A 12,169-nucleotide genomic window follows, 5' to 3' on the forward strand; every position below is an offset into this window, starting at 1 on the left:
CTCATGAATTTTTTATAGCAACACTATTCAAAAGCAGGAAAGAATTATTTCATTTGTTACATAGGGATAATATTAGTCCAGCCTCATAGGTTTTTGTGAAGTACAAATGAGAATGTGTGTGAAAGTGTTGGATAAACTACAAAACATTGTAGAAATATTGTTGCTAATGAGAATCAGTGAGCTCATGAGCAGGTATATTGAAATCTAGTAGGATTTCATGTGTTTTGTGTATTGTATTTATAATTTTTATTACAAATTATCACTGTGCTTAAATTATGCTTGTCCTATGAAAACTCATCTAGGTCATAATGAAGGTACTCTGGCAATGAAAGAAGGTGAAGTGCTATACATTATTGAGGAAGACAAAGGTGATGGATGGACAAGAGCCAGGAGACAGAACGGTGAAGAAGGCTACGTTCCGACATCATACATAGATGTAACTCTAGAGAAAAACAGTAAAGGTGCAGTAACTTATATCTAAACTAACCAGGCAGCTTTGTGCTATGTATGACATAAATGAAAACACATTCAACAGGTCAGAAAAAATGAGAAAACCTAAAAGGGCATCCCAATTTATTGTTCACTGTGTGAGCTGAATGCAGGCTTAAGATATGTGAATATCACCACAAAAAGCTGTTTTTGTGATGCCTTCCTGTTTGAGTAATGTTGGTGTGAAGCTTAATTGATGCCTTTGCTTTATGTCCTGCTTAAGTCTCTGTGAAGGATTTGTGTTTTTCTGCCTTATAAATATAGAATTTGGCTTATTGGGCAGGAATACATAGGTTGATGCTCCTCCATCTGCTTTACTTCAGAAAACACAGTGACTGGTTAATTCACATAAGTAAAACTGCTCTGAAATACTATAGAAAACTGACTTACGAAAGAGTAGTTTGTTGTAGGTGTTTGAATTTGTAGCTTCAGTATTTAGGGGAAAAAAGTAATAGTTAGAAAATTGGGTAAAATGATAACAATCATTTTAATTTTCCTCTCTATTCTTAATGTTGGTTTCCTAAAGGAAGAAAATAAGCACTTAGTGCATAATCTAAGTAGTGAGCTAATCAAGAAATCTATAAAATGTATGATCTGGTCTAGGTCTCTCTTCTTTTTTTTTTTTGTGATACAAGGGATTTAACCCTGGGCCTCTTGCATGCTAGAGTGCATTCACAGTTCTTGCTTTGTTTTATTTTGAGACAGGGTCTCACCAGCGTGCCCAGGCTGGCCTTAAATTTGTGATCCTCCTGTTTCAACCTGCCAAGTAGCTAAGATTACAGGCATGTGCCACCGTGCCCTGCCTAGTCTAGCTCTTATCTGAATAAAACAGTTTTAAGATCTGAAAATATTTTCAGATTTACTGGTAATTTTCATTAATGCACAAAATTCCTTCCAATTAATCTTATACTTGTGTTTTTCATCTTGAAAGTGGTTTGCGGGGAATATCACTTTAGTGATTATTTAGCATTTAGCAGGAAAATAAATATTCTAAATCAGTGAAGATAGAGGAAATCTTGAATGGAGAAGTACTGGCAATGTTTACTTGTAGAAGAGAGAAAACTTTTTTGACTGAGCTGAGGGAAGATATCTGTACTACCATTTATGGCCTCATTTTAGCTAGATCAGCAGTTACTAAAATAGATTTTTTTCCAATTAATTTCAATAAGCATTTGTTGGAAACACTGTATAATTAAGTATTGTGTGTGCTAGTCATGTGATCACACCCTGAATTAATTGTGTGGGTAAGCAAAGGGAGAAAGCAATGAGATGGGTCCTTGATTTTGCTCATATTTCACATTTTCCTGGTGTTTTCAGTGGCTGACTATAAAATGATTTTAGAGACGTTTGGGGCAGACACTTTAAGCTGAACACCCCTTTTGGTCTTACCAAAGGTCTTCAGTAATTCTTCTTTTCTTTTTCCTCCTGGACTGCAGGTTCCTGAAGAGGGTTTCTGAGGAAATGGGCAAGATGTTGAAGGAGGTTACATGCAGCTGCTTTTGGGGGGAGGGTATTAGAGTTGTCAGGCACAAAGAGTGAGAGAAGCAAGTTGCATGAGTGCATGCAGACATTTTTTTTTTTTTTTACTAACTTCGTTAGCATTCCATACATTGTTTTAAAAATTTGTTATAATACCAATCCTTAAATTCCTAGTTCACAGTTATTAACATAGAAGAAAGAAAAAAGCCAATAATGGCTGACCCTTTTCCATTTATTTTACTGGCGTGTCCAAATCACAAACAGTGCAGAGCTGTCATAAAAATTTGTCTTATATTTGATTGTCTCAATAAGACTGTCTCTACCCAGCTCTGTTTTAATTGCTTTTTAGACCCATTGTCTGTTAGAATTCTTGCCATGTGTCACTGTCTGCCTGTGCCATCTCCATGCTTGCTTAACATCCTGTTGCATGTCTAGAGTGATTAGACTTAGATTTTTCAGGCATGTCTTTATAATCCCTTGTTCATGTCAAAGCCTTTGTTTTGTTTTACATTTGTAGTGCAGATCATTTTGTCAAACATCTCCAGCACTAATGTTTCCATCTTAGTATTTGTGTACGCTGCTACAACTTCCCCACTGCAAACATTCCAATTTTGGCATTATGAAGACGTGGTCTGTGAACCTGAAGTATTTATGATAAGAAAAAGAAAACATCTCTGCTCTAGCCTACAGCCCAGTTGAAAGGACTCTTTGAAAAGTGATACATCTTCAGCACCTCAGTCTGGGAAGAATCTATAGTCAGCACTGAAGTCCTGGCATAATAAACACAGAAGATACCACCTCAAGACAAAGGACTGTTGTCAAAAGTCAGCTGCTTCCATTCAAATGCTGCCTTAAACTAGAGTGCCTAAATCTGTTGATTGCCAACACTACCACTACAGTATCCCACAAAGGGCTTTGTGTCAGCTCAGTGTGACCTCCTTTAACTCTGCAGCTCTGCTGCAGCTGCCGATGTAGCCTCGGTAGGTAGCTTTTAGAGCTCTACCATGTACAATGGTGCATCTTCAAATTTATGCATCAAACTAAAGACATGTCTGAAGTCCATTTTACTTAGTGTTTTATGAGAAGTTTTATGAACCTCCCCAATCGTCTTTTAATTTGAGGTTATAATGATCTCATTTGGTTATTGCAATGATAGTCTGTTTCCAAGTGATGCTTTTGTTTGAATCAGATAAAATTTAGTTAAACTTTGTAATGATCTATGTGCACTTTTACTTGTAAAACGGAAATTTCTGTATGTTTATACTTGTAAATATAATTGTCCTTAGTGTCCCTATTGCTCATGTTATCATGCCTCACATTTGTGATTCTGTTATTGACTTGTACCTGAACTAATTTCTTAGTGATGTTGTACTAGGGAGATGGGTGGGTGGGGAGTTATTTGTACCACTGAAGCTTCATTAATTTGGTTCTTTAATGTTTTGAGGGGAGAAATAATGTGAAATGGTTTGTGTATTATTGGATTTTAAGCAATATTTTAGAAGCTATGTGACTGTTTTAATAAAATTTTCCCAGTGTTATTTGAATCATACTACCAGTTACACTAAAGCTGAATGACAATTGTGTGAAGTTAATGCCTTCCTAAGATCAAGTATACCACTGTTACACAGTTGACATAGTGTATTACCTTTGAGGCTAGTAAACTATAAACTTTAGATATTGAATCTCGTTACAGGGTTATTTATATAATGTGACATTATTCAATACTGACCGACTACATGAAGTAGTTTTAAAATCTAGTGCTATTTTTATTTTAAAGGTTAGCAATGAGAAGGAAATGTGATCTGGCTGTGTTTGTCTTCTGTACAAAGCCTGCAGTGCTTATGTTTTTTTGGCTAACAGCCACAGAGGGCAAAGTTTAAGGCTTTCTTGTAAGGACTAACTGTTCTTTTGAAGCTACTGTTTGTTTTTCTAAAAGCAGAATTTGCTTCCGAAGGAGGCAGGTTCCTTCATGTGGAATAGTGCAACCTGTATATGGGTTATTACAATAGGAAAGACATTTGTACTTGCACAGTTTAAATCATTATTAAATCATTCTTAAATTTTGAACATGTGAATTGTCCAAAAGAAATCTTAAAAATTTTCAGTAATTTTTACTCTTTGTGCACATGTTGATTTCTTAATGGTAAATTGTTTAAGATAGTGTTCTCTGTTGAGAATATTTTCATGGAATAAAACAATCTTTTCATGGTCAGTTAAGTTGTATCTTTCTTTGGTATGTGAACCAACAAGATGTGATGATTTTGTTCTTCAGTGTGCTAAATTTCAAAAAATAACTTCTTGAAGTTGGACGACATTTTTGGAAAGCAGTTTCAGAAATTTTATTCTTATTTTCTAGTTTTCTCCAAAGAAAGAATAAATACTACTACTTTAGAGTTATTAAATGCATGTAACAATTTATATTTGTTCAACAGTAGCCACATTGCACAGACTTCGCTTTTATACCATTGTATCCTCTCTCTCTACACCATCTGTCCCTGGACTGCATAGCTTGACCTAGCCACCACACTTGAGCCGGCATTTACTATGCTTCTGCTTGAGAGTACCCATGCTTCCTGGCATTTCTGAACACGGAAGAGAATGTTTGCCATAATTAGTCACAAATTATCTGTAACTTTAAAAAATCTAATTTCAGAAGAGTCATCTAGTCATGTGAAACTATGACTGCAAACTTTTGGTAACCCAAAAAGGAAAAACTCATGGTAGATCCTGAATAGTGAGAGGTTATAATTGTTAAGATTAATATTTAGAGATCAAGGCCAAGCTTGGAAGTAAGGACATACAACAATGAAAGTAGCAGGAAAGTAGTGTCGTCAAATGTTGTAGTTTTAGGCAAACGAGTCTACGGGGGGGAAAAAAGGCAGCAATGGCTGCTCAAGACCATGAAAAAGGCTTCTGCCTATCTGAAGTAAGTTTGGGAAAATAAATATTGCTTGCTAGGGAAAGATAAAAGCCTTATAATAAAATCAACAAAAGGAAAAGGAACCCAGACTTGTTAAAAAAGAATAGTCACTGTCAGCAGTTAGGAAACTATAGAACATAATTTTGGAGAACAATTTTGGGAAGTTTAACAACCTTAAAAATACTAGAAATATGATCATTTAGAAGAAAATATAATGAGTGGTTAACCTAGGTTCCTAGGGATAAGTCATGTCAAATTAGCCTTATTCCTTTCTTTAGCTGCAAATGAGGGATTCTAAGGCATAATGTCTTGATTTCAGCACAGTTTCAATTTGTCAAGATTTCTCACTACTTGTAAGATGGTTATAGTACTATGTAGAGAGTTGGGGCTATGACAAGTTGATTTGGTAAACCCAGAATGTCAACACTAAGGAGAATTTCTTGTGGAAATTGTGTATAATAAACAAATCTGTCACCCAACTGTGCAAATGGAAAATTGCCATCTCCTCTTTCAAGAGTAACCATTATCTTGAATTTTGTGTTTTTTTTTTTTCTTGGTAGTTTTGCTACATGGGGATTTATTTTTTCCTTGGCCTGACTAGCTTTCCTTATATTTGAGCTCTGTAAGAATAATGTCTGTAAAGTTGTTGAGCAGGGCTGATATTCGGCCATTGCATCCTAATGTATAGTCATAGCGAATGCTAAATGTCAAAATACTTCCATACTGGTTGGTAAAAGTAATAATTTAGAAAAGTAGTGAAATGGAAATCATACATGATAAAAGCATTTCTGATGGGAGCACTGCAGATAAAGCTAAAATGGTTTACTATAGCAACTTATTCTGTGTGGTGAAGAGTGGCCCACCTTGTGCATTCAAGGTGTAAGAAGAGGAACTGTTTTCTATCTAGAGGAGAGTTTTGCAAATGACAGCTAAAAATCAAATGCTGTATTAAATAGAAGTGTTGAGAGTATACATCCTTGTCTTGTTCCTGATTTTAGAGGGAATGCTTTCAGTTTTTCTCCATTCACTATGATATTGGCTTTGGGTTTGTGGTATATAGTCTTTATGATGTTGAAGTAAGTTTATTCTGTCCATTTGGCATTTTTTCATGAATGGGTGTTGAAAATTATTGAAGACTTTCTCTGCATATATTGAGAAGACTTTATGATTTTTGTCCTTAATTCTATGTGGTAAATTACATTTATTGATTTGTGTATGTTGATTCATCCTTGCATCCTAGGAGGGAAACCAGCTTGGTCATGATATACAATCTTCTTAACCTGTTGGTGAATGTTTTACTAAGGATTTTCACAATTATGTTCATTGGGGATATTGGTTTGTAGTTTTCTTTCCTTGATGTGTTCTTCTCTGAAAGGTGATATTGGTTTCAAAAAATGAATTTGGAAGTGTTCTACTCCTTTCTATTTCATGGAATAACTTGAAGAACATTAGCATTAGTTCTTCTTTAAAGGTCTGGTAGAATTCAGCTGAGAATCCATCTGGTCCCAGACTTTTCTTCTTTGGAAGACTTTTTTTTTTTTTTTTTTTTAAATGTGGTGCTGGGGATCGAACCCAGTGCCTCACACATGCTAGGCAAGCACTCAACCACTGAGCCACAACCCTGGTCCCGGAAGAGTTTTTATTACTGCTTCCATCTCATTGCTTATTATTAGTTTGTTTAGGGTTTCCTATGTCCTTTTGATTCAACTTTGGCAGTTCATATGTGTCTAGAGATGTATCCATTTCTTCTAGATTTTCCAATTTATTGGAAAATAATTTTTCCAAATAGTTCCTAGTAATCTTCTGTAGTTCTCTGATGACTAGTGATTTCTCCTTTTTTATCTCTAATTTTATTTATTTGGGTCTTTTTCTTTTGGTGCATTTGCCAAAGGTTTATCAATCATTTATCTTTTTAAAGAATCAACTCTTTATTGACCCATTGTATTTTTTTTTAAGGTACCTGGGATTGAACCCAGAGGCACTTTATCACTGAACCACATCCCCAGCCCTTTTTATTTTGGGGAGACAGGGCTTACTAAGTTGAATAAGGCCTTGCTAAGTTGCTGAAGCTGGCCTCACATTTGTGATCCTTTTGTCTCAACCTTCCAACTGAGATTACAGGTGTGTGCCACTATGCCCAATTTCCCTCTCTATTTCATTGATTTTAACTATGATCTTATATTCTTTGTTCTACTGATTTTGAATTGTTTTTCATTTTTTAGGGGCTTGAAATGCACTATTATATTGTTTGGTTGAAGTCTTCCTGGTTTTTTTAAATACAGGCACTCATAGCTGTAAACTATTTTCTTAGTACTACTTTCATAATGTCCCAGAGATTCTGATATTTCTAACTCTATTCTGCTGTGATTGTAAGAATTTTTAAATTTCCCCCCTGATTTCTTCTATCACCTGTTCATTATTCAAGAGTGTTATGTTCAATCTCCTGTTTTTAGTTTCTGTAGTTTTTCTTGGTGTTGATGTCTAATTTCATTGCATTGTGATCTGGTAAGATGCAAGGAATCTTTCTTTTTTTTTGGTGGGGGGATACTTTCTAGGAGTTGCTTTGTGACGTAAAATATGGTCTATTTTGGAAAAAGTTTCATGAGCAGCTGAGAAGAAAGTGAATTTGGCTGTTGTTGGATGAAATATTCTATAGATGTCTGTTAGATTTGATTTGATTTATACTATTGTTTAGGTCTGAGGAGCTTTGCTGAATTTATGTCTGGATGACTTACCAATTGGTCAGAGAGGTGTGTCAGAATCATCCAGTATTTTGTATTTGGGTCTGAGTCATTCATTTGAGTAATGTCTGTTTTATGTAATTAGGTGCACCAATGTTTGGGGCATAGATATTAACGACCATTATATCTTCTTGTTGGATTGTTCCCTTTACCAGTATGAAGTGACTTTCTTCGTCTCTTCTGATGAATGTTGGCTTGAAGCCTGCATTGTTGGATATGAGAGTAGTCACTTGCTTATTTTGGAGCTTCCTTTGCATGGAAAATGATTTTCCATGCAATATCATTTTCATTTTCAACCTTTGGCTGTATTTGCTTATAAGAAGAGCCTCTTTTAAACACTATACAGTTGAGTCTTGTTTTTTGATCCATTCTGCCATTTACATTCATTATTGTTATAGAGAAATACTTATTAATTTCTGCCATTTTGATTTATTTCTAATGTTTAATTTGGTTCTGTTTCTCATTTGCTCAGCTACTCTTCAAATGAGATCCATTTGTGAGCTCTGGAGGTTGCTTATTATTTGTTCTGTGTGTAGTATTTCTTTAAGTGTTTTCTGTAGTGCAAGCCAAGTAATGAATTCTTTTAGTTTCTGCTTATCATGGAAGGTTTTTATTTCTGCCTTGATTCTGAGGATGACTTTGCCGGATGTAGCAATCTTCGCTGACACTTATTTCCTTTCAGGGCTTAGAATGATGTCTTCTAAGAGTTCTGAAAAATCAGAAGTAATTTTGATTGACTTACCTGTAAAAGTGGCCTGACATTTTTCTCTTGAGACTTTTACAATTCTCTTCTTCTGTATTTCATGTTAGATATTTTAATTATAATGTGTCATGGAAAGATTCTTTTTGATCTTGTCTATTTGGGATTCTGAATGATGCTTCTTATATCTGGATGTCCATCTGATTCCCAAGGCTTGGACATTTTTCTTTTATTTCCCTGAAGAGGTTATCCATGCCATTAGCCTGCATCTCAACAACCTTCAATTCCAATAATACTTAGGTTGGTCTGAATGTTGTCCCAGAGTTCTCATATATTTTGATCATGGTTTGGTTTCTTTAATACTGTCTGAATATTCAAAGATGGCCACGTTTGTCTTCCAGTTCTGAGAGTCTATCTTTTGCATACTCTACTAGAGAGACTTTAAACTGAATTTTTATTTACTGTGCCTTTTACTTCCAAGATTTCTCTTCAATTCTCTTTCAGTATCTCTGTTTATTGAATTTTTCATTCATATCCTGTACTGAATTCCTTATTTCATTCAGTTATTTCTGTGTTTTCTGGCAACCCATTACTTTTTGATAGCCATTCTTTTGAGTTATCTGATATTTCACCGTTATCTGATATTTCACCCACTTCAGTATCTTTGGAGTTAGTTATTGACAAATTATGAACCTTAGGGAGGTATCATGTTGCCTTGTTTTTCACATTATATTCCTTTGTTGAGATTTCTGCATCTTTTGGGATGGATTTCTAACGTGTTGACTATTTTAGGGCACAGTCTTCTCTTGGTGAAGTATTCTGGGATATAAGGTTGTTGTGTATTGTTCAGTATATTTTCAAGTGTGCTTTGTAGTATGGTTTCCCTGGCAGTTCTTTGGTAATGATTAGGTTACTTTGATACAGTGTGTGTCAGCACGAGGATCCCTCAGTGATGATTTCTTGATTGGCTGGTATTGGGGAGACAATCTGGGTGTGGAATGAGATGCAAAAACTAGAAGCTCCCAGTTTCAACGAACTAAGACCAGCTTTTTCTCTCTTCCTTTCTCCACTTTTCTGTGGCTGGGAGGTCCTGCCACTGCTCTGGGCATATAGTCAGCACCCAGAAGGTACTTTGTTCTTTGATGAGAGAAAAAGGTGGGATGGGAATTAGGGGCATGCTCCTTCTCATCAGGTAATAGACAGTGCATTAGTAAACTAATGACTATGAATTCATAGGGGAAGTCATTGGAAGTTTCCTATATGAAATCCTAGGGGCATAATTTACCTTATGACAGCCATAGCAAACATGATCATACTAACCATTTGTTTCAACAAATGATTGGAAAATTATTAGTGGTTCACAAATGATTACTTGTATCACTTTAAAATTTTATAATTAATAAAAAGCTATTTGTTGATTTATACATTTGTGTATTATATACATATTAATTTATTAACAGCCCACTTGTCAAATATTTTGAATTTTTGTTGTGTCTAGAGACTTGTTTCACTCAAAATTGTAAGATTGGCCATGTTTATGCATAGTTCATTTTATTATGTATAGTATTTTCATTATATGAATATACATTTATTCATCTTACTATTGATGAAGATTTGGACTATTTCCTGAATTTTGCTAGTATAAATAGTGTTGCTTATGCACATTCACATATGTGTTTACTGATGTAGGAATTTCTCTAAAGTCTATGTATAGAAGTTGAAGTGCTAATGTATGGGCTATATTAATTTTCTGTTTTAAAGATAATGCCACATTTAGCTCCCAAGGTTATTGCAATTTTTTTTAATGCTCCTACAAGATTTGTATAAGAGTTAACAGTACTTAAGAGTTAAATTTTTAAATTTTTGTCAGTTGAAAGGATGTAAAATAATTCATTGTAGTTTGAATTTTTATTTCCCTGATTTTTAAAAGTTTGTTACCAGGGATTGAACTCGGGGGCACTCAACCACTGAGCCACATCCCCAGCCCTATTTTGTATTTTATTTAGAGATAGGGTCTCACTGAGTTGTTTAGTGCCTTGCTGTTGCTGAGGATGGCTTTAAACTCACAATCTTCCTCCTCAAACTACGATTACAGGCATGCGCCACCACGCCTGAGAAAAACTGGGGATAAAATCTGGCTGTTTCCCAGATTTTTGATGCTGAGTATCTTTACATGTTTACTGTTTTCCTTTCTTTGAAAAGCCTGTCCCGTCCCCCCCACCCCCGTCATCCTCTCTTCATGGGAGTTCTTAATATTAGTAAGGATACTAACTGTATTAGATATTTATTACTGTGTAACATAGCTAGATGGTTTTTAGCTCAGAGTTTCTCACATGGTTGCATTCATCTCAAGGCTTGGTGGGAATGTAGAATCCACTTGAAAGATTATTCTTATGATTGTTGGCAGACCTCAGTTCCTTGCTGGCTAGTGATAGAAGGCTTCAGAAGGCTTCAGTTCCTTACCATGTAGAACTTTCCATAGGGATGCTCATAGTGTGGCATCTTGTTTTTCCAAATGTGAGTGAGCCAAAAGAATGAAAACTCAAGATAGAAGCTACAGTCTTTTTATAACTTAATCTCAGGTGTGACATATCGATACCTCTGCCCCCATGCTGTTGGTAACACTGACTGATCCTAGTACAATGTGAGAAAGGACAACACAGGGTTTTATTAGGAGGCAGGGAATATTAAAGGCTTGTTTTGGAGGTTGTGTACCATATTAATTGTCAGTTTTTTGTGTTGCTAATATCCTTTTTTTTTTTTACCCCCAGTTTTTCTCTGGTGTATTTGGTAAATAGAAGCTCTTTGTTTTATTTATTTTTTTCTCCAGTGTTTTGTTTTTTTGTGGGGGTACAGGGTACCAGGGATTGAACTCAGGGACACTCATCCACTGAGCCACATCCCTGGCCCAATTTTTGTATTTTATTAGAGACAGAATCTCACCTCCCCATTGCTGAGGCTGGCTTTGAATTAGTGATCCTCCTGTCTCAGCTTTCTGAGCTGCTGAGATTACAGGTATGCGCCACTATACCCAGTCAAGAAGCCTTGTTTTACATATTGACTAATCCCTCATAGCTAATGCTTTTTCTAATTTAATAAATTGTTGATTCAAAAAGACATTCTGCATTTTAAAAGTGCTATGATTTTTCCTTCCACATGTAGGTTTATAATTTGTCTAGATTGTATTGTGGTTTTATGAGGTAAAGAATCATTTTTTTCCTCCTTTCATTTGTTTAAACAGTCATTTAAGAATTTCTTATTGTAAAAAATCATCCTTTTCTCCACCAATCAGCAGGATCACTTTGTCATCACATGTTTTTCTAATGACAGTTTCTTAATTTGAACTGTAGCTTAATAGTGAGTTTTTATATCTGGTAGAAAATAAATATATATACACATATATGTTTATATATAAATAACATAGTAACACTACCATCTGGGAACCACTATAAATCAATTTCAGTTTGGTTTTAATTTTTGTAAATTTTACTCCAGACCTGTATGAGGACACACTTGTGGTTGTAATCTCTTACTGAAGACTATTATAATTATTTCTTTCTTGGAGTTATGGCCATACATGAAGACAAGCATGTTTGATTGTGCAATGTTTAATTTTAGGTGTCAGTTTGACTGCATTAAGAGATACCTAGAGAATTGATAAAGCACTATTTCTGAATGTATCTCTAAGGGTGTTTCTGAAGGAGATTGCCATGGGACTTCTCAGTCCCAACAATTGTGTAAGCTAATTCCTCTGTTTCATAGCTATATTCATGTTAACTATCATTGGTTCTGTCTCTCTGGAGAACCCTTATTCCTGGTGACCTTCCTTTGTTGGTGGAT

General features: G+C 35.2%; 1 protein-coding gene across 3 annotated transcripts in view; it reads left to right on the plus strand.

The window, feature by feature from the left end:
* Fnbp1l (formin binding protein 1 like) overlaps positions 1-4,259 on the plus strand; it is a 110,108-nt gene extending 105,849 nt beyond the window's left edge. The window contains exons 14-15 of one of the 3 annotated variants that reach the window (XM_026403092.2): positions 303-461; positions 1,926-4,255. In XM_026403092.2, the coding sequence (XP_026258877.2) occupies positions 303-461; positions 1,926-1,933 (167 nt within the window). In that variant the 3' untranslated portion in view covers positions 1,934-4,255. Of the gene's footprint in view, positions 1-302 lie in introns of all 3 variants that reach the window. The other 2 variants (XM_077791030.1, XM_077791029.1) reach the window with 2 other exon arrangements.
* Positions 4,260-12,169: the final 7,910 nt, after the last annotated feature.

This window comes from Urocitellus parryii, chromosome 11 (assembly GCF_045843805.1).
Source record: "Urocitellus parryii isolate mUroPar1 chromosome 11, mUroPar1.hap1, whole genome shotgun sequence".
NCBI classification, from domain to species: Eukaryota; Metazoa; Chordata; class Mammalia; order Rodentia; family Sciuridae; genus Urocitellus; species Urocitellus parryii.